Source organism: Chiloscyllium punctatum, chromosome 25 (assembly GCF_047496795.1).
Source record: "Chiloscyllium punctatum isolate Juve2018m chromosome 25, sChiPun1.3, whole genome shotgun sequence".
Classification (NCBI taxonomy): Eukaryota; Metazoa; Chordata; class Chondrichthyes; order Orectolobiformes; family Hemiscylliidae; genus Chiloscyllium; species Chiloscyllium punctatum.
The window spans coordinates 50919830-50943071 of NC_092763.1; the positions used below are offsets into that span (position 1 = coordinate 50919830).

Here is a 23242-nt window from a genome sequence, read left to right on the forward strand (position 1 = left end):
TATTTGTCATTTTTATAAATAACTTAGATGCAGGCATAGGTGGATGGATCAGTAAGTTTGCAGATGACACTAAAGTTGGTGGAGTATTGGACAGTGTGGAAGAATGTTGCAGGTTGCAGGGGGACTTGGATAAACTGCAGAATTGCGCTGAGAGGTGGTAAATGGAGTTCAATGCAGGTAAATGTGAGGTGATTCACTTTGGGAAGAATAACAGGAAGACAGAGTACTGGATCAATGGAAAGATTCTTGGTGGTGTGGATGTGCAGAGGGATCTTGGAGATCCCTGAAAGTTGTCACCCAGGTTGGTGGAGGGATTGAGTTCTGAAGCTGTAATGTCATGCTGTAACTATACAAAATGCTAGTGTTGCCGCACTTGGAATATGGTGTACAGTTCTGGTCACCCCATTACAGGAAGGATGTGGAAACATTGGAGAAGGTGCAGAGGAGATTTACCAGGACGTTGCCTGGTCTGGGGGTAAAGTCTTATGAGGAAAGGCTGAGAAACTTGGGTCTGTTCTCATTGGAGAGAAGCAGGCTGAGGGGATTTGATAGAGACATACAAGATGGTCAAAGGATTAGGTAGGGTAGACAGTGAAAGTCATTTTCCTCGGATGATGACATCAGCTTGTACGAGGGGGCATATCTACAAATTGGGGGGTGATAGATTTAAGACAGATGTCAGAGGCAGGTTCTTTTCTCAGAGAGTGGTAAGGATGTGGAATGCCCTGCCTGCCAATGTAGTTAACTCAGCCACGTTAAGGACATTTAAACAATGCTTGGATAAGCACATGGATGATGATGGTATAGTGTAGGGGGATGGGCTTAGATTAGTTCATAGGTCAGCACAACATCGAGGGCCGAAGGGCCTGTTCTGCGCTGTATTGTTCTATTGTTCTTCTTCTTCTAAATCAACGTTCCATCGCTATCAATTCGTTTGTGTCTTGACAAAGTCCATGATATGACACTTTTTTCACTGACTAGGACCTACTGAAGTGAAAGTTAAGATGTTTTTGGTGAACTGTGTAAATGTACTTAGTTAGAGATTCAGGCGTTTTTCATCAATTGTATGGCAGTCGGCTCTGAAAGAAACATAAAATTGTAGCTTCAGACTTGTCTTGAAGATTGACCTTCTGCTTGGTCACTGCACCTTGTAAGTAACTGGAATATAGCTACATTTCGAAGATGGCACAATCTACAGAAGAATCATGGTTTATGCTTCTATTAGAGTCATAGAGATGTACAGCACAGAAACAGACCATGCTGTCCAACCCATTCATGCTGACCAGATATCCCAACCCAATCTAGTCCCACTTGCCAGCACCTGGTCCATATCCCTCCAAATCCTTCCTATTCATATACCCATCCAAATGCCTTTTAAATGTTGCAATTGTACTAGCCTCCACCACTTCCTCTGGCAGCACATTCCATACACGTCTCAGTATTCTGTAAGTTTCAATCAGAACCCCACTCATTTTTCTCAACTCCATTGAGTACAGACCCAGAGTCCTCAACTGCTCCTCATATGACAAGCTGTTCATCCTTGGGATCATTCTTGTAAACCTCCTCCAGACCTCCTACAAGACTAGCATGTCCTCCCTTAGATATGAGACCCAAAATTGCTCACAATATTCCAAATGCAGCCTGTCCAGAACCTTATACAGACTCAGTGGTACGTCTCTGCTCTTGTATTCTCACCCCCCTGAAATGAATTGCATTTCCATTGCATTTGCCTTCCTAACTGCCAACTGAATCTGCACGTTAATCTGCATGGGAACATCACTACTTTCAAGTTCCCCTCCAAACCACTCACCATCCTGACTTGGAACTATATTACCATTTCCTCACTATCACTGAGTCAAAATCTTGGAATTACCTCCTTAATGGTATCGTGGGTCAACCCACAGCAGGTGGACTGGTGCGGTTCAAGAAGGCAGCTCATCACCAACTTCTCAATGGCAACAGGGGATGGACAATAAAATGCTGGCCAGCCAGCAATACCCACCTCCCACAAATAAATAAACAAAACCTTAAGAGAATCTGAAACTAGGACTGTTAAGACCATCTCTTCTGGTCTTCCTATGTAGTTGCCATAGTCAAGAAGGCACAACAATGCCTCTTCTTCCTCAGGCAGCTCAGGAAATTTGTCCATAAGGACCCCAACCAATTCTACAGATGCACCATTGAAAGCATGCTCTCTGGTATGGCAACTGCTCTGCCCAGGATCGTTGGAAACTATAGAGGGTGGTGTACACAGCTCTGGCCATCGTTGGAGCCAACCTTCCATCAATGGACTCTATATACACAGCTTGCTGCCACAGAAAGGCTGCTAACATCATCAAAAACCCTGCACCCTGGTAATGATCTCCTACAACCTCTTCCATCAGGCAGAAGATACAGAAGCCTGAATTATATGAACGAACAGGTTCAGGAACAGCTTCTTTACAGCCATTATTAGATTACTGAATGGACTCTCTAGCCTCAAATAATGCTGATCTTGCTAATGTTGATCTCTCTTGTATGTCCTGTGCAATGTAACTTTTATGCCTCTGTCAAAATCCTTTGTTCTGTACATATTTGCTTACTATGATCTGCCTGTATTCCTCATAAACAAAAGCTTTTCACTGTACTTTGGTACAAGTGACAATAAATAAATAAATCAATCAAATCCCTTTGTGCCTCGGATTTTCAAAGCCTTTTCCCATTTAGAAAATAGAACATTACAGCACAGTAAAGGCCCTTTGGCCCTCGATGTTGCACCAACCTGTGAAACCAATCTGAAGCCCATCTAACCTACACTCTTCCATTCTTGTCCATACATGTATCCAATGCACTTAAATGGTCACAGACCAGCAGAACATAGCTCGTGATTGAATGGCCAACAGTTATTTCTATATTCAACAAGTGAACACAGTTTTATTATTTGTTTGTGGGATGTGGGTGTTGGTGGCGTCTATCATTTATTACTTGTCCCTAGTTGCCCTTGAGAAGGTAGTGGTGGTGAGCTGCATTCTATGATATAATTAAATAAAATAATCCTGAATTACTCTTCTGTTGGCTAAGGTCGGTCCTCCTTTACAATTAAAGAGTTTCCTGGACCTTGCCTAGAAATTCCAATGCTTTCAAATGGATCTGGGGTATTCTTGGGATTTGGAGGGAACATTATACCATTTTGTTTTGGTGTTTCACTCCTAGGATTTGTTATTTTCCACTGTCAGGATTTGTAATGTGTGGCTCCAAACTATTTATTTTCCCTTAATGTTAGCAGCTCCTTCTGTTGCAGATTTACTAATTAAAACTGTTAATTTTGAATAACTACTACAGAAAATATTTATACTAGAAAGAGTGAGATAGGCCTCAAGGGAACCAAATGTGTGCCTACATAGAAGCTTCAGTTATCTAAATAAATGAGTTAAGGTGTTGGGGTGTTGACATTTCAGATTTTCAGATGAAATGGCTACACTCCAATCTTAATCTGTACATTTCTTTTTCTAGATTAATTCTGGTCTAGTATTTTCCGCTTTTATTATTCTTTTATATAGATGGCTTTTCAAAGAATGGGAAACACCGTTTTTAAAAATTGTTTCTGACTAAGGGTGACTAAACCCGAAACATTAACTCTTTTCTTCTCTCGCCAGATGCTTCCAGACCTACTGTGTTTCTCCGACACTTGCTTGTTTCAGATTTCCAACATCTGCAGTTCTTTTTGTTTATTATATTATACGCCGCTTATATATTAAAAACCGTCATTCCAAATCCAAAATAAGTAGCCTCACTTCAAATCAGTCCCACTTTAAGGCTGAGTCATTAAATAAATCTTGGAACTGAAGTGCAACAATTAATTTAAGGAGAGGTTGCTTTTTCCCACGTTCCGCGTGAAGTCCTAAAGCACAGGAAGTGAGGAATCATAGATAGTCTGCCGGGAGTGGTAGTTTATACTCGAGAGCTTTCTTTCTGTTTTCAGTGGAAAAGACTGCAACTCCCGGCTTCCTGCACACTGTACATGTTCGCTGATGCATTGAACAGCCACGGACAGAGTTCTTTTGTTAGCATTTTCACATTCTGACTGCACATCAACTGGAAGCAATATGACCGACGAGCAGGAGATCATGTGCAAATTGGAAAGCATTAAGGAAATAAGGTAAGGATAAAGTACTTCAGTGCATCGTCAATGCATTTCTTTAGCTTCGAGAACGTGGTCCAAATGAAATGTGGGCTGATGCTTTATCCGTTATTTGCAATGGTGGTATTCAGTTTAGACTTTACTGTTTTAAAACTCTTGTGAACATTATTCAGTATATACCCCGCCACTGTGACCAGAATAGATTTACACATCTGTCAGATTTCACTCCGAGTAAATATTGAGCGTTTTTTTTAGATTTAACTCTTAAACAAGTCTCTGTTTCGCTGCTCACTAATCGGAGCTTTAAAGAGTTCCCTGATGTTGACAGTTGTTTGACCAGACCAACAGCAGCCGGTGAATTGTGTTTTCTGCTGGAATCTCTGAGCACTGCCCTGTGACTCCTGCCCCGGAGTCTAAATTAATTCCGTTAGACAAATTCGGATTCAGAAACTAAATACGATGCAGATTCATTTTTAAAAAGTGCTTGTTATCGAAGAGCCTTTTCTATTCGAGAGGGTCATCCCTGGTGATGTACTCTTGCCCCAGATTTAGAAATTGCCATAAACTTTTCACAAATTGCGCCCTGCGTGGTTTTCAAATAGAACGAGCAAAGTTGTCAGGCCTTACAAGGCTGTTCATTGATGTTGTTATCGGAGAGCCTGTTGTGAAACGGGAGGTGTTGAGATTTCAGTCTTTTAAATGTAGGTTTGTCTGGTGCTGTATAAATGCAACTGATGTCCACAGTTGAAGGGTCAGGGAGTAAACCCTGAGCGCTGTGGAGAGGAGCCCAAAGAAGAATTGCTGTCCAAATCTGTCATCTTTATGGCAACTCCTGCAATCGGTCCAATGTTAAATGTATTGTTTAACTTTGCACTTAGAGTCATAGAGTCTTAGAGATGTACAGCACGGAAACAGACCCTTTGGTCCAACCCTTCCATGCCGACCAGATATCCCAACCCAATCCAGTATCACCTGACCAGCAGCTGACCCATATCCCTCCAAACCCTTCCTATTCATATACCCATCCAGATGCCTTTTAAATGTTGCAATTGTACTAGCCTCCACCACTTCCTCTGGCAGCTCACTCCATACACGTACCACCCTCTGCATGAAAGAAATTGCCCTGAGATTTCTTTTATATCTTTTCCCTCTCATCCTAAACTTATGCCTTCTAGTTCTGGACTCCCCCACCCCAGGAAAGAGACTTTGCCTATTTATCCTATCCGTGCCCCTCATGATTTTATAAACCCCTATAAGGTCACCCCTCAGCCTTTGATACTCCAGGGAAAACAGCCCCAGCCTATTCAGCCTCTCCCTAAAGCTCAAATCCTCCAATCCTGGCAACATCCTTGTAAATCTTTTCTGAGCCCTTTCAAGTTTCACAACATCTTTCTGATAGGAAGGAGACCAGAATTACACACAATATTCCAAAAGTGGCAGCTTGGAGGTCGAGACGGAAGATCTGATGTTTGGGCAGCATTGAGTCTCCATAATATTTGCCCAAGCTTCTAGTTTCACTGTAGAACAATGACAGAAGTTGATAGGCTGAATCTTAACATAGCTTCTGTACAAGAGGCCAGGCTCTTGAGAGTGGATCATTGAAAGAAACACATTGCATGTTCATCTGATAGAGAAAGAGTTCAAGGGAAACATGTGAACAAGGCAAAGGCTGTGAGGTAAGACATTTGTTAATATTTGGTACAACCCTCCACAAATAGTTCAGAGTGTTTACTCTCCATCTGCTTTTCAACTCAAACAGGGTAAATTAGCTTCTTATTTGTACCTATGGTCCAAATCTGTGCATTGCACCATATGATAGAGATGAAAGACCAATTTTATGGAATTTGACATTGACATCAGCAGCGTGCTACATAAGAACATCTCTAACTACTGGGGGATTTCAGTACAAGAGTGGGCATGGACCGTAAGGTATGGCACATTGACCTTGGATATTATGGTTTGGAAAGATAACTGAAAGTGTACAGAAACTACTTGCATTTTGCACACGTGATGAGCTTTGTATAACCAGCATCCTCTTTTAGAACAAATCATGCCACAGGGTGTCATAGAAAGATCCAAAATTTAGGCATTGTCACCAGTTGGAACTGATTGCCACCAGATTTGATTCTCAACAAAGTTTTTAACACATGGGGCTACTGCAGAACTGACAGTGATACAGATCACTCATTGTGAACCAGGATTAGGGAGCAACACCTGAAGATGTTTCATCAAAGCAGAAATGGAATCCTCGTATCAACACCAACTGTACTGCCTATCCATTTAAAAAGAAACTATGCCTTGGCTTGACAGATCATGTACTCTCTGGCATTCCCAAACAGAGTGCAGAAGTGAAATGGAAAGAAACCTGTTTCAAGACACTATATAATACCACACTCTCAAAATATGGGAAGCAAGAGCCATAAACTGGTTCAAAACTCACACCTCTGATGAAATCTGTCATTGAGGTTAAGTAGTCTGTTCTCCTTAATAACAAGAGTGATTAGAGCGAGAAGTCTCTGAATGCATTAAAAGTGACTTTTAATAAAGTCCAATAGACTGCTAAGCACTATGCCAGTGGCTATTGGTTACGACCTTGTATTTCCAGGATTTTCAAACCAGGTTACAGGTACAAAGGGTTAAAAAATGGAACAACATGTCCATTAACAAAGAAAGTGACTGCATTGAAATCAAAGACAGTGGAGGGGAGGAATTTCTTCTCTCTCAGGATAGAGAATGTATGGAATTCTTTACCACAGAAAGCTTAGGGGCTGAGATGGACAGATTTTTAATTTGTAAAGGAATCAATGGTTCCAGGAAAAAGGCTGGAAAGTGGAGGTGAGGATTATCAGATCATCCGTAATCTCATTGAATGGCAGAACAGATTTGATGTGCTGTCTGGCCAGCATTTATTGCCCATCCCTAGTCGCCCTTGAGAAAGTGGTAGTTAGCTGCTATGACGCAGTCCAACTGTAGGTTGACTCACAATGGCCTCAGGGAGGGAATTCCAGGACTTTGACCGAGCGACAGTGAAGGAATGGTGATATAGTGGTCAGGATGGTGAGTGGCTTGGAATGGAACTTGCAGGTGGCAGTATTTCTAAGTATCTGCTGCCCTTGTTCTTCTAGTTGTAAGTGGTTGTGGGTTTGGAAGATGCTACCTGAGGACTTTTGGTTAATTTCTGTAGTGCATCACTGCTGCATTGATGGTGGAGGGAGTGGATGCTAATGGATGTGGTGCCAATGAAGTGGGCTGTTTGTCCCAAATGGTATCAAGCTTCTTGAGTGTTGTTGGAACTGCACTCATCCAGCCAAGTGGGAAGTATTCCATTACACTCTCTTGACTTGTGCCTTGTTGATAATGGGCAAGCTTTGAGCACTTGGGAGGTTAGTTACTCACCACAGTGTTCCTAGCCTCTGACCTGCTGCTGTAACAACTGTATTTATGTGGCAAGTCCAGTTAAGTTTCTCATTAATTGTAACCCTGAGTATGTTGGTAGTGGGAGACTCAATGATGGTAACTCCATTGAATATCAAGGAGTGGAAGTTAGATTGTTGCTTGCTGGTGATATCATTTCTTAAATTTTGGACTGCCCAGATGTAATTTACCACTTGTCAGACCAGGCCTGGATATTGTCCACATGTTGTTGCATTTGAACATGGGCTGCTTCAGTATCTGAGGTGTTGTGAATGGTGCTGAACATTGTGCTATCATTGGCGAACATCTCTACTCTGACATGATGGAGGGAAAGTCATTTATGAAGCAGCTGAAGATGGTTGGGCCGAGGACACTACATTGAGAAACTCTGTAGAGATGTCCTGGAGCTGGGATGACTGACCTCCAACCAGCAGAGAGTTTGCCCCGATACCTACTGATTTCAGTTTTGCTAGGGCTCCTTGATGTTACACTTGGTCGAATGCAGCCTTGTGATGTCCAGATCTGTCACCCCTGCCTTAACCCTGGAATTTAGTTCTTTTATCCATGTTGGTACCAAGGCCATAACGAGGTCAGGAGCTGAGTGACCCTGTCAGAATCTGACTGGTTCTATGCCTCATGATCTTATAGTCTTAAGTCATCACTGAATATTGTATACAGATAGAGAAACTAGAGGAACACTACTTTGTATTTTATTTTAAGGAGGACACAGTCACTGAGGAAGTATTGGCAGGGCTGGATTTTGAAACTGCACGAAAAGAGTTAGTAAAGCTTTTTATCAGTTTACTATGGACAATGATCGGGGACTGCTGCTGCTGCTATAACATAGCCTGAAATCATCAAGCCTGGGAACCTGACACACATACAATATCTGTCCAAACATGTCTATTTGTCCACTCCAGATTACATGTGATGCAAACATGTCACCTTGTGAAAGAAGAGGAACATCCACGGCAATTTGCAACAGTGATCAATATATTGCCTTGTTGGACATTGTGGGAAAAGCATTTGCTCATATTTGCTTTGTCACACTGCAAAGCCTGGCTTACTCTCAAGGAAAACAGGGAGAACTAGCCATTTGGATACAGAACTGGCTTAAAGGTAGAAGACAGAGCGTGGTGGTGGAGGGTTGTTTTTCAGACTGGAGGCCTGTGACCAGTGGAGTGCCACAAAGATCAGTCCTGGGCCCTCTACTTTTTGTCATTTCCAGAAATGATTTGGATGCGAGCATAAGAGGTACAGTTAGTAAGTTTGCAGATGACACCAAAATTGGAGGTGTAGTGGACAGAGAAGAGGATTACTTCAGATTACAACAGGATCTGGACCAGATGGGCCAGTGAGCTGAGAAGTGGCAGATGGAGTTTAATTCAGATAAATACGAGGTGCTGCATTTTGGGAAAGCAAATCTTAGCAGGACTTATACACTTAATGGTAAGGTCCTAGGGAGTGTTGCTGAACAAAGAGACCTTGGGGTGCAGGTTCATAGCTCCTTGAAAGTGAAGTCGCAGGTAGATAGGATAGTGAAGAAGGCGTTTGGTATGCTTTCCTTTATTGGTCAGAGTATTGAGTACAGGAGTTGGGAGGTCATGTTGCGGCTGTACAGGACATTGGTTAGGCCACTGTTGGAATATTGCATGCAATTCTGGTCTCCTTCCTATCGGAAAGATGTTGTGAAACTTGAAAAGGTTCAGAAAAGATTTACAAGGATGTTGCCAGGGTTGGAGGATTTGAGCTACAGGGAGATGCTGAACAGGCTGGGGCTGTTTTCCCTGGAGTGTCGCAGGCTAAGGGGTGACCTTTATAGAGGTTTACAAAATTATGAGGGGCATGGATAGGATAAATAGGCAAAGTCTTTTCCCTGGGGTCAGGGAGTGCAGAACTAGAGGGCATAGGTTTAGGGTGAGAGGGGAAAGATATAAAAGAGACCTAAGGGGCAACTTTTTCATGCAGCGGGTGGTACGTGTATGGAGTGAACTGCCAGGGGATGTGGTGGAGGCTGGTACAATTGCAACATTTAAAAGGCATTTGGATGGGTATATGAATAGGAAGGGTTTGGAGGGATATGGGCTGGGTGCTGGCAGTAGGGACTAGATTGGGTAGGGATATCTGGTCGGCATGGATGGGTTGGACCGAAGGGTCTGTTTCCATGCTATATATTTCTATGACTCTAATGCATCTACCCCAAATCTCAATGTAGTATCAGAATTGGAATGCCTGGAATTGAAATGATCATCTCAGTCTTACAGCAGCAAGAGGAATGTTATGAACAAAGAAGCCTACTGCATGTTTTGAAAGAGCTGGAATATGGAGCAGGGATGTACTGTTGAAGTTGTATAAACCTTTGGTCAGACCACATTTGGAATATTGTGATCAGTTTTGGGTCCCATACATGATATGGTTCAGGATGCTGCCACCAATCAACACTGACAGTGTGATACTGTAATGCTGGAGGTTGTTGGTAGATTCACATATCTAGATCCCACGCTCACCAGCAACTGTCACTTGATGCTGAGATTCACACTTCATAAAAATGCTGTAGCTGTCACATCCAAACATGACTGATGGAATGCAGTCTGACTGAACGCAAAATACAAGTCTGCAAACTTGTGCTCAGTGCAATTCTTTACGATGGTGGGACCTGGACAGCAAGTACTAGGCAGGAAAAGCAGCTGAACAGATTCCTCTTTCACTGTCTAAGATGTATCTTTGACATCCCTTGGCATGACAAGTTCACCAATTCTGACGTCAAATTCTGCTAAGCCAATAACGTCTTTTGTTATTATTATGATTATTCTGTTATGGCTTAGGGCAGGCTAAATTGACTCATGTCCATTACAATGCTCAAGGGTAGCATCAAAGTACCTTGTGAGCAATGCTTCCTCTAAGCTACTTGGCTGCTCCAAAGTTCTGCCTGTAGTGGTTGGCGATCTGGTTAGTACACTGCTGCTTTGACTTCCTGTTCCAGACATTGCCCTAGTCTGCAATTGGTAGCAATGTGCATGCTCTTAAGAGGCTTTGCCAGCTTGTTGTAGCATGTTTCAATTTGGTCCAGATGGACTATCACTGCAGAGTAATGCACTTTTTGTGTTGTCAATACAAACAAATGAAGTTGAAATACATCAGGAACTGATGTGAAGCCAATTGGAGGCTATTCAGCCCATCATATCCAAGCAACCTCTTTGCAAGAGCAGCTCAACTAGTCCTACTCCTCCGCCTGTTTTCTGTGGACCTTTTTGACGCATTATTCTAACTATTCTAACCCTATTTTCCAACAATTGGCCTAGCCTTGTATACTTGGTTCATATCAAAGTACTTCTTAAATATTGTGAGGGTGTCTGCCTACCACCCTTTCAGACAGTGAATTCCAGTTTCCCACCACACTGTCAGTAAAAAAAATGCTTTCTTTACATCCCCTCTAAATCTCCTGCCCCTCAACTTAAATCTATGGCCCCCAGTCATTTAACCCTCCAGTAAGGTGGAACAGTCTCTTCCTATCTACCCTATTCATGACCCCATAACTTTATACATGTTTCCCCTCAGTCTCCCCTGCTCCAACTCCAGTCACCTCACAACTAAAACTTTCTAGACCAGGCAATATCCTGGTAAATCCACATCCTCTCCAGTGCGATCACATGCCTTCTGTAAAATGGATTCCAGAACTGTATAAAATACTCTCGCTATGGCCAACCAACACTTACATAACCAATCAGCAGAACTTCCCTTATCTTAAGCTCTATGCCTTGGCTAATAAAGGCAAGTATCCCTTATGCCTTAATTACATTATCTACCTTTCCTCCTACCTTAAGGGACTGGTGGACATGCACACCCAGGTGCCTCTGATCCTTGGTGCTACCCACGATCCTACTGTTCATCATGCATTCTCTTGCTTTGTTTGTCCTGACCAAGTGCATCATCACACATTTATCCAGATTGAATTCTATTTGCACGCTGTGATTAGAGGACAAAATTAATAATTGTATATACTTAGTTTTCATGTTTTGTAAATTGGAAAACAAGTTGTTTACTTTATATTTCCTTTTGTGGATACTGGGTTGCATTTAAATTCAGAAAGTGGTCTAGAGCTTAAAAATGTTAGAGGCGACTGTTCTAAATGCATCTTTGGTATAAAGAACTCCACTCAGCAATTTGAAAGATTCCTCCAACCATACAGTACTGTGAACTCAGGATGTTTATTACAGCTTAAATTTATAGCTTAAATGAAATCATATTTTCCTTTGGTATTTTGTGCTTTATGGCTGGTATTTGTAAATTCTTTTGCCAAGTTACAGTAGTCCTTTTAGTTCCACAGGAGCCACATGAAAAGTACAACACCCCAGAGCTCCAGACAGAAAGTAGTTTTATGGGAGGAAACTTGTTACAGGCATTTCTAACATTTAATAGCCAAAGAATTGTTTCCAATGTTTTGTAGCCTTTTTTAAAATTACATATAAACCATCTGGACAATACCGGAACAGTGAACTATTTGCAAGACTGGCTGGAATGAAAGCCAGGAGCAGAAATTGGGTCACCAGCAGACTTGTGGGATTAGGACTGAATGATCAGGATAGGGGTCTCATAGAACAATAAAACACTTGGAGCATAGTTGATTATCCAACACAGTACCTATTCCTGCTTTCTCTTGCATACCTTATGATCCCTTTTAGCCTTAATTCTTTCTTGAAAACATTCAAAGTTGTGGCCTTAATCACTTTCTGTGACAGAGAATTCTGCAGGCTCTCACTCTCTGGATGATCCTCATCTTTGTTCCAAATGGCTCACCTCATGTCCTTAAACTGTGACCCCTGGCTTTGGATTTCTTGGGCATTGAGAACATCTTTTCTGCATTTATGGTGGCTTGTCCTGTTTCAGTTTTATAGGTATCTATGAGATGTCTCTTGTGTTCTTCTAACCTCCAGTGAAAAAAGTCCTAACCAGTCCAATCTCTCTTCATATGTTTGTCCTGCCATCTTAGCAATCAGCTTGGTAAACTTCATTGCACTTTATCCACAGCCAGAATATCGCTCCTCAAATGAGGAGACCAAAACTGCAAATTGTAATCCAGCTGTGGTCTCACCAAGGCCCTGTACAATTGCAGCAAAACATCCCTTTAAATGCTTACTGTCAGCAATTAGTACACAAGGCTACTCAGATCTCTACCCCTTTTACACAATCTATTGCCATCAAGGTTACAATCTGCCTTCCTGTTTTTGCTAACAAGATGGACAAACATGACTTTATTCACATTATACTTCTTCTGCATTTGTGCATTCACTCAGTTTGTCCAAGTCACACTGAAATATCTCTGTATCCTCCTCACGGTTCAGCCTCCCATTCAGCTTTGTGCCATCTATAAACTTGGAGATATTAAATTTAGCTCCTTCATATCAATTATTAATATATATTATGAATAGCTGGGGTGCAAGCACTGATCCCTGTGGTAACTCAGTATTTACTGTCAGCCACTCAGAAAAGACCAATTTATTCCTATGTTTATTTCCCTGAATGCCAGCCAGTTCTCTATCCATGATGGTTCACTGCCTGTAACCCCATGGTCTTTAATTTTACATGCTAATCTCTTACATGGGACCTCATTGAAAACCTTCTGAAAATCCAAGCAAACCACGTCCACTGGCCCCTCCTGTCAACTCTGTTGGTTACATCTTTGAAACATTCCAGTAGATTTGTGAAGCATGATTTTCCTTTCATAAATCTATGTGGTCTCTGTCTGATCTTGTTACTGTTTTCCAAGTGCAGGGCTATTAAACAGTTTAAAATGGATTCAAGAATTTTCTCCACTGCTGACTGACATCAGGCTAACTAACCAGCTGGTAATTCCCTATTTTCTCTTTAAACAGTGGGATTACGTTAGCAATCCTCCAATCCGCAAGAACTGTTCCAGCATTACAGAACTTTGAAAGATAACAACCGTTGCACTCAATGTTTCTAGGGACACTTGTTAAGGCATTCTGGGATGTAGATTATTAGGCCCTGGTGATTTAACAGACTTTAAGCCCAACAATTTCCCTACTAATACTAATTTCCTTCAGTTCCTCTATCTCACTTGACTCTGTTCCCTAATATTTTTGAGGTGTATTTCTGTCGTCTTTTGTGAAGCCAGAACCAAGAAACATATTTAATTAGTTTACCATGTCTTTGTTTCCCATTATAATTCCCCCTTTTCTGACCATGAGACATTTGTCTTCACTAACGTTTTTCTCTTCACGTGCCTGCAGAAGCTTTTGCAATCAGATCGCAATGTCCCCCAAGCTTACTCTCATACCTTTTATTCACCCCTTCTTAATCTTTCACTTTGTCTTCCTTTGTGTTAATCAAACTGCCCCTTCAAGTCTGATGATTTTTTTTTGGCCAATTTGTATGGCCCTTTCTTGGACTGAATATTATCCCTAATTTCCCTTGTTAGCCATAGCTGGACCATCTTTCTTGTTTGATTTTTGTGCCAGATGGGAATGAAAAATTGTCATCCATGCACACTTTAAAAATATTTTCCATTGTCGATCCCTCATTGCCCCTTTCAATAATGTTCCTCAGTGTAACATAGCCAATACACTCCTCATACCTTTTGTAATTTTCTTTATTTAAATACAGGATCCTAGCCTCAGAATCATCTATGTTACTCTCTACCTTAATGAGGAATTCTGTCATACTATGGTCACTCTCCGCAGTGCTAGATTGCCAATTATTCCCTTTGCATTACACAAAACCCAGTCTCAGATGGCTTGTTCTTCAATGTATTGATCCAGAAAACCATAGGCAACGTGTTCAGAGAAGGGAAACATATGGATTTGGGCAAGGACAGGGACAGCTTTTAATTGTAGTATGAAAGGAATATTATGGCATACTCATGACAAATCTCTGATTTTACCAATGCGCTGAAAGATGCTCGATAGCCAAGTCCCAACTGTCTACAGTGATTACTAGCGTCATGTTTAAAGAAGAATAAGCAGTTTCAGAGCAGTGAAAAAATGAGTATTATTTGATGAGTCTTTTTAACCTACTTCTATTGTTGGATATATCTTTGCTGAATTTTGTCCTATCAATTACATCCTGCTTTAAAAGACAGTTCATGATCAATATCTCTTGATGCTATTAAATACTCGTTTTAATGTAGTTTTTCCAATGAAATCTCTGACTTTTCGTAGACATTAATCCATAGGAGAATTTTTTTCCAGCAAGATTATTGTGGGTTATTCTTCTTGGCCTGTATTAAAGTAAATTGAAAGCAGAACTAGTCTACAGATCATTAGACACATCAAAAAGAAAATAAAGATGTCAAGAGACTGAGTCTGTGCCAGATTGAACATGGACTAGTTGTAATAAAAATATAATGAAGAATAATGCAAATTATTTGCATCTGTTCTGGTGCAACGCCAGAATTACTTTTAAAATAAATTCCTGGGAAATAAGGATACAAATCTATATGAAATGAAAGAAAGTACTTGGGTTCTTCTGTTCAGAGTTCTGGCATTGTGTATAATCTGCATTCATTGTTTTGTCAATGCTTAGCCCTTGGTTTTATTCTCATTAACCTCTCCCTTCTCTCTCCATCCATCCCTGTCATGTCCTGGTAGTGAAATGGTGTGCCTTATTCTTGCCTTTCTTTGGGGTTTAGTTCCAAACTACTAGAAGCTCTCTGCTACCTGTCTCATGTGACCATGCTTCACATGGTTCCCAAGGCTTGCTCCTTCTGATGAAGGTAGACAGGTGTTGTAGTTGGGCCAGATCCTGTTGTAAGTTAATGTTTAATGTTGTAAACTAAACTAGTCCCACCTGCCTGCTCTTGGCCCATAACTATCCAAACATTTCTTGTTCATGTATTTATCTAAATGTCTTTTAAACATTGTAACTGTACCCAGATCTACCACTTCCTCTGGTAGGTCATTCCACACATGAACCACTCTTTTTATGTAAAGCAAAATTGTCCTTCATGTCTTTTTAAAACTTTCCTCCTGTCACCTTAAAATTATGCCCCCTAGTCTTAAAATCCCCTGTCCTAGGGAAAAAAATCTATCATTCACCTTATCTATGCTCATTATTTTATAACCCTCTATATTTTGGAATACTGCATTCAATTCTGGTGTTGTCCAATAGGAGCAATGTCATTAAACTTGAAAGAGCTCAGAAAAGATTTACAAGGATGTTGCCAGGCTTGGAGGATTTGAGCTATAGGGAGAGGCTGAACAGGCTGGGGCTATTTTCCTTGGAGTTGTTGGAAGCTGAGAGGTGACTTTATAGAAGATTAGAAAATCATGAGGGGCATGGATAGGGTGGATAGTTACAGTTCTTTCCCCAGGCTTGGGGAGTCCAAAACTAGACAGTATAGGTTTAAGGTGAGAAGCAAAAGTTCTATATCTAAAGGTCTGAGCAATGAAGGCAAAAATGCGAAATGCCTTCTTAACCACTCCGTCTATATGTGATGCGAATTTCAAAGAATTATATCTCTGGACCCGTGGGTCTTTCTCGTTTACAATGCTATCCAGGCCCTACTTATAATTGTACAAGTCCTGCACTTGTTTGTTTTACTAAAATGTAATACCTTGCATTTATCTAAATTAAACTCCATCTGGCACTATTCGGCCCATTGACCCAATTGATTAAGATCTTTGTAATCTTAGATAACCTTCTTCTTTGTCCACTCTACCACCAATGATGGTGTCCTCCACAAACTTACTAATCATGTCTCCTAAATACTCATCCAAATAATTTATGTAAATGACAAACAAAAAGTGGACCCACCACTGATATCTGTGGAACACTGTTGGTCACAGGTCTCCAGTGACAACCCTCCATCATCACTGTCTGTCTCCTGCCTTTTCAGCAATTTTGTACTCAGTTGGTAATCTTACCCTGAATCCCAAGTGATCTAAATTTACTAATTAGTTCACCGCGTGGAACCTTGTCAAAGGCTTTACTAAAGTCCAAATAAACAATGTCGACCGGTCTGCCCTCCATCTTCTTGGTTACTTCCTCAAAAAGGTCATGTGAGAAAGTAGCAAGATATCAAACAACTAAACATGACCATACCTGGAAGCACTGAGAAGATCAGGTAACCTGCAAGAACTAAATTTGGCTGTCAGCTTTGACTCAGTGTTAACACTCTTCCTGTGGTTCTAAACCTGACTGTAGCATCTTAAGCACATAACCTAGGCTGAAGCTCTCGTGCAGTTGAGACGAGGTTATTAGAGGTGTTGCCTTTTCAGATAATATATTATTGAGGCTCTGTATGTCCTCCAGGTCAACTAAAAAGATTGCATAATGTTGTTTCTAAGATGAGAATTCTCCCAGTGTTCAAATGAGTATTTATATCTCAACTGACAGCATTAAAGCAGATTACCGAGTCATTTATTTCTTCGCTATGTGATGGATTGGCTGTCAACTTATATTACAACAGTGACTACATTTCAAAAGCAATTCATTGCACTAATGACTACACTGTAAGACTTAGTAATGACTTGAAAGGTACTTTTTTTGTTTTTTTTTAATCGTTACCATAATTTATAACACAAAAAGTTCTGCATTATTTATAATGCAGCGAATAACTAAATCCTTCAAACAACTCTTGTTCAGCTACCATTTTCCTACTTTATTCAAGTCCGATCACCTAAAAGTATGAGGAATATACAGAGCATTAGTACAATTGGACTATGCTTGTGTTTATGGTCTACACCAGTCTCATCCCATCTTCTTCATCTAACCTTTTTAACATACCCTTCTATTCCCTCTTCTCTCATGTACTTATCTAGATGCCCTGTTCAAGAGGAATGGAAACAGAAAGCAGGAATTTCAAACTGGCACTAGAAAAATGCTAGAGTCCATTAATAATGAAGAAAAATCCTATGCAATTAAATACAGTCAACATGACTTTGTGAAAATGAAATCATGCTTGGCACATTTGTTGAGGTTCTTTGAGGATATAACAAGCAGAGTTGATAAAGGGGAAGTGGTACATGTAATATATTTGGATTTCCAGAATGCATTCAATAAAGTGCCACGTAAAAGCTTATTACACCAGAGATGAACTCAATATTGGGGTTAATGTGTTAGCATGGATTGAGAGTAGTTAAAACAAAAGATAGGGAGTTAGTGGGTTATTTTTTAAAGTTGGAAAGGTGTAGCTAGTGGAGTACCACACGGATTAGTTGTAGGGTCACAATTATTTACTGTGGAGGAGGGGATAGTGTTAATGAATCAAAATTTGCTGACAATACTAAAATAGGTGGGAGAGTATGTTGTAATGAGATCATGAAAAATCTGTAAGGGAATATAGATAGGTTAAATAAGTGGCTAAAACAATGGCATATAGATTCTTCCTACCAAAGTGTACGTTCATTCAAAGTACAGATTGTTAGTTAAATGGAGAGTGATTCCAAACAAGTGTAGTACTGAGCGATCTGAGTGTAATTGTGCAGGAAACGCAAAACTTTAGAATATAGGTTTAGCAAGTAACTAAGAAGGCAAATAGAATTCTAGCCTTCATTAAAAGGAATTTGGAGATGAAAAATAGTGAAGTTTTGTTACAAATGTTGTGGGGTGTTGGTGAGGTTGTATCTGGAGTACTGTGTATACAAGCTTTGGTCCTTGAGTATACAAGAAGAAATATTGGCACTGGAGGCAGTTCAAAGGAGTTTCACCAGGCTAATTCCTGGAATGAAGGAATTGATTTATCAAGAATGACTGATTAGAAGAATGAGGGATGATCTTGTTGAAACATCCAAGATTCTGAGGGACTGAGGATAGATGTTGAGAAGATGTTTCCAGTAGTAGGGCAGCATCGAACCAGGCAACATAGTTACAGGATAAGGGACCTGTTAAAAACTGAAGTGCAAAGGAATTTGTTTTCTCAGGGTAGTGAAAATTTGGAATTCTCTATCCAGAGAGTTGCGGAGGCTAGATTATTGTAAGTATTTAACGAGGAAGTAGATTTTTGAAACATCAGGGAGTTGAGGAATATGAGTTGAACCTGGAACAGATCAACTATGATTTATACATTGACAGGGCAGGTTTGAGGGGCTGACTGGCCTTCTCAAGTTCTGTTTCTTTTTACACGCATCTATGTTATTCACGTCAATCTCTCCTGGTGGCAGCACATCTCACATTCTGACTCCTTTCTGATATATGTCTATCTGGAATTCCTTAATGGTTTTAACAGTTTACATAGACATAACTTATCCTGTAAGATTGTTTGTTTAGTTGCTGTTATAACTGCTGGCAGTAATGTTTTCTGCAACATGGACCTACGTTTTGTCTCTACAATCTGGATGTGTTCGAAAATTAATTTGTGGCTGCTTGGATTCTTCAGCTCATATTGACAAATAAAATCTGTGTGAGAGATGCATCATGGCGATATAATTTTACTTCACTCTTTAGGAGCTATAATTCAGGATAGCATGTCAGAGCTTTTCCAAATAACTGAGGCATTGGTGGGAGGAAAAAGATCAAGAATAAAGATTTTAATATTTTTCTTATGTATTGTGTATTTTAAGTTGTTAATTAAGAACTTCCAAACTAACTGCATTGTTTAGCTTTGCATCACTGAGGGAGGCTGATTTTTGCACTGCTATCGTGCTGTTATTTATGAGCAGGTCTAAGTGACTCAAATACCTTGGCTGACTAAATAAAGGTAATTATATGGTATGCACATTTTTTAAACCTGAAAGTTATATCAGTTCATATATAATCAACCAAGAGAGTAACTAGCTGGCATTAATTTATCTTTGCTGATCAACAGCCAATTCCAGTCGTAGAATGTCATGAACAGGAAATTGTTTATTAAATTAAAATTGAACAAGCAGTCATGTGGACTTATTTCACTGAAAGACCATAGAGTTCTGAAAAAAAGAATTAGTGAAGACCATTGTCCCCTGATCTAACATTATCTCTTTTGGTTCAATCAAGTGCATTTTTGTAGCAAAATGAGAAGTGAACAAGCAGGCTTGCTCTTTAGAAAGAGGCATCATAATAGCCTGTTCTGCTTTGAATGGTACGTGCTAGAATGTAGGGAGGGTTCATGTCTCTGGGACAGTGTTGCCATTGAAGTTAGGTTGCTCAAGTACATCTTGTGGTCAGCAGTCACATTTGCCAATTTACAACAATATAAAAACATAAAAAATAGTCACCAAAATCCCTATAGTGTGGGGGAAGGTCACTTGGCCCATCAAGTCCACACAGACCTTCCAAAAAGCATCCCACCTCAATCCACTCCCTACACTCCCCATGGCTAATCCACCTAACCTGCACATCTTTGGACTGTGGGAGGAAACCTACGCGCACACACACACACACACACAGAAGGTGCAAACTCCACACAGACAGTTGCCCAAGGCTAGATTCGAACCCTGGTCCCTAATGCTGTGAGGTAGCAGTGCTAACCACTGAGCCAGCATGCCACCCCAGGAGCAAGAGTAGGCCATTCATCCCATAATCCTCCTCTGCCATTCAATATTATTGTGGCTGATTGTTGTCAATACCCTACTCTTGTCCTCCTCCATACCCCATGATCTTGTTATCCACAAGAGCTATATCTACCACCATTTTGAAAACCTATAATGCTTTGGCATGAACCACTTTATCTGGTAGTGAATTCCACAGGCTCAGCACTCCTTGAGTGAAGAAATTCCACCTTATCTATGTCCAAAATGTTTACCCCTTATCCTTAAACTGTGACCTCCTGATTCTGCACTCCCCCACCTTAGGGAACATCCTTCCTCCATCTAACCTGTATAGTCTGTTAGAATTTTATTGGTTTCTATGAGATCCCCACTCTCATTCTTCTAAATTCTTGTGAATATGATCCTAACTGACTCAATCTCTTCTTGTACATCGGTCTTGCCATCCCCAGGAATCAACTTGGTAAACCTTCGCTGCACTCCTTCTATAGCAAGAACATCCTTCCTCAGAGAAGGAGACCAAACTTCACTCAGTATTCCAGGTGTGGCCTGTATAACAGCAGCAAGAAGTTCTCGTTCCTGTACCTGAATCCTCTTGCTATGAATGCCTGCTGCACCTGCCCTCCTAAGTACAGCGACTGGTACAGAGAGATACCTCGGTCTTGTTGAACATTCCCCTGTTTCAATTTCTAGCCATTCAAATAATAATCTGCCTTCGTATTTTTGCTATCATAGTGGATAAGCTATTTATTCACATTGTACTGCATATGCCTTACATTTACTCACTCACTCAGCCTGTCCAAATCACACTGCATTGTCCTCATTGCTCACCCTTCCACCTACCTTTGTGTCATTGGGCAATTTTTGAGATATTACATTTAGCTCTCTCATCTAAACCATTAACATGTATTATGAATAGCTGGGATCCTAGTACAGATCCCTGCTGTACCTGTTTTGTTACTGTCTGCCGTTCTGTAAAACACTTATTTATTCCTACTCTTTGTTTCCTGTCTGCTAACCAATTTCTGTCCATCTCAATGCACGACCCATATTCCTATGTGCTTTAGTTTTATTCAGTAATCTCTTATATATGGGACTTCATAGAAAGCCTTCTGAAAGTCCAAATAACCACATCCATTAGCTCTCCCTGATCTAGTGTACTGGTTACATCCTTAAAAAATTCCATAGATCTGTCAAGCTTGATTTCCTTTGTAAATCCATGCTGACTTTGCCTGATTCTACCACTTTTTCTAAGTGCTCAGCAATAAAATCCTTGATAATGGAATCTAGCATCTTCCCCACTACTGCCATCAGACTCACTGGTCTATAACTTCATATTTTTCTCTACCTCCCTTTTTAAATGGTGGGGTTACATTAGTTACCCTCCAATCTGTGGGAACTGTTTAAAAGTCTAAAGAATCTTGGATAATGACCACCAATGCATCCACAATTTCTAGGGTTACTTCAAGTCACTGGGATGTAGATTATTAGGTCCTGGAGATTTATCAACCTTCAATCCAATCAATTTCTGCAACACAAATTCTGTACTAATACAGATTTGCTTCAGTTCCTCCCAGTCCCTAAATTTTGTGTTTCTTCATCATTTCTGGTATGTAATTTGTGTCTTCCTTTATGAAGACAGAAGTGAGATATGTATTAGATTCATAAACCATTTATTTTTCTCATTATAAATTCCTTCATTTCTGATTGTAAAACACTTAAATTAGTTTTCACTAATATTCTTCTCTTTGTATACCTATAGAAACATTAACAATTAGTTCTTATATTCCCTGCAAACTTACGTTCACATTTTATTGTCCCCTTAATTAATCCCTTGGTCCTCCTTTGCTGACTTCTAAACTGTTTCCAATCCTTGGATCTATTGTTTTCTTTTGCCAATTTATTTGCCTTTTAACTATCCTCACACAGCATAATTTGACCATCATTCTCTTTGCACTCGCATCAGACGGGAATAAACAAATTCTGTAGTTCTCCCTTCTGGTCCTTGAATGTTTGCAATTGTTTAGCCACAGTAATTCCTTACAGTAACACAAGATTTAATAAATTAGATTTCTCCTGGCCTTCAAATATTATTTCTTTGCCTCAGTAAATAAATACTGAATGACATTGAATTATTTCAACATAGCAAGTTGCAATTTACATGAATCCTGTGAAACCAAATTGTAGAGCGACTGTCCAATAGCAAGATTTTGGATCTCAGCAAAATGCTGCCTTAAATTTGTTTATGTGAAATTGCAGAGCTAAGACGGTGCAAATGGAAAAAATTAAAACACGATTAAAGGCAGAATTTGATGCCCTTGAGTCTGAAGAAAGGCACCTGAAAGATTATAAACACGAAATGGATCTTTTGCTCCAAGAGAAGATGGCTCATGTTGAAGAACTGCGACTGATTCATGCTGATATCAATGTGGTATGTTCAGGATGATTAGCTTTTCATTCTCTGGACTTCTTCAGCCCAAAAGGGGGGACTGTGTGGAAAGAAAACATTAATGTTATGGATCAGCATGCTATTGACTTCTTTAAATCTGATGCAAATCGGTTTAAAATAATGAAACCTGTACTGATTTATTTTGGATTTTTTTTATTTAGCCAACTTGGATAAGCAAATCATTCAATTCAAATATTTAATTTAAAAGATCAAAATCAGAAAATGCTGGAAATCTAAAGTAAAAATTGAAGGTGCTATCAATAGCTAGCAACTGTGGAAAGAAATGAAGTTAAAAATGCAGGTCAGTGAGTTTTTGTCCATTCTGAGGGAAGTACATCTGCTTGAAACACTGGGCTGAAAGTTGCAGGAGATTGGGAGTGGGGTGGTATGGGGGTTGGGACTCCTGTCACCCCTGCCCCCCCCCACCAAAAAAACGACAATGTTCATCAAAGACCAAAGAAAATGTCTGGTCACAGCTCCAACACACACTGAACAGCATCAACAGGCTGAAAGTGGGACTTCTGACTCTCACTTGGGAAGATGTCCACCTCTCTCCATCTGCTAGCCAATCTGATGGGTCAACAGCTCCAACAGTGCTGGAAGCAGGAGAGCTTGGTTATGGATGCAGGCACGCCAGGAAGTTGACAATTATGAATCCTGAAGTGAGGAAACTTGGGGGTGGGGGTGGAGTTGGGGGGATGGGGGATGGGGGGTGGGGGTTTGGAGTTGGGATGGAGTTGGGGGGATGGCGGGGGCGGCAGTGGATATTGGAAAAGAAATGTTTTCCCACTTGAAGGAAGGGTGGGGTGTTCTTTTGGTGGTGGTGGTGGTGGTGGT

At 40.5% G+C, this 23242-nt stretch overlaps 1 protein-coding gene across 1 annotated transcript in view; it reads left to right on the forward strand.

Moving 5' to 3' along the window:
- Positions 1 to 3962: 3962 nt before the first annotated feature.
- zc4h2 (zinc finger, C4H2 domain containing) overlaps positions 3963 to 23242 on the forward strand; it is a 37881-nt gene continuing 18601 nt past the window's right edge. The window contains exons 1-2 of the mRNA XM_072595269.1: positions 3963 to 4138; positions 22216 to 22387. Coding sequence (XP_072451370.1) covers positions 4086 to 4138; positions 22216 to 22387 — 225 coding nt within the window. The 5' untranslated portion in view covers positions 3963 to 4085. The remainder of the gene's footprint in view (positions 4139 to 22215; positions 22388 to 23242) is intronic.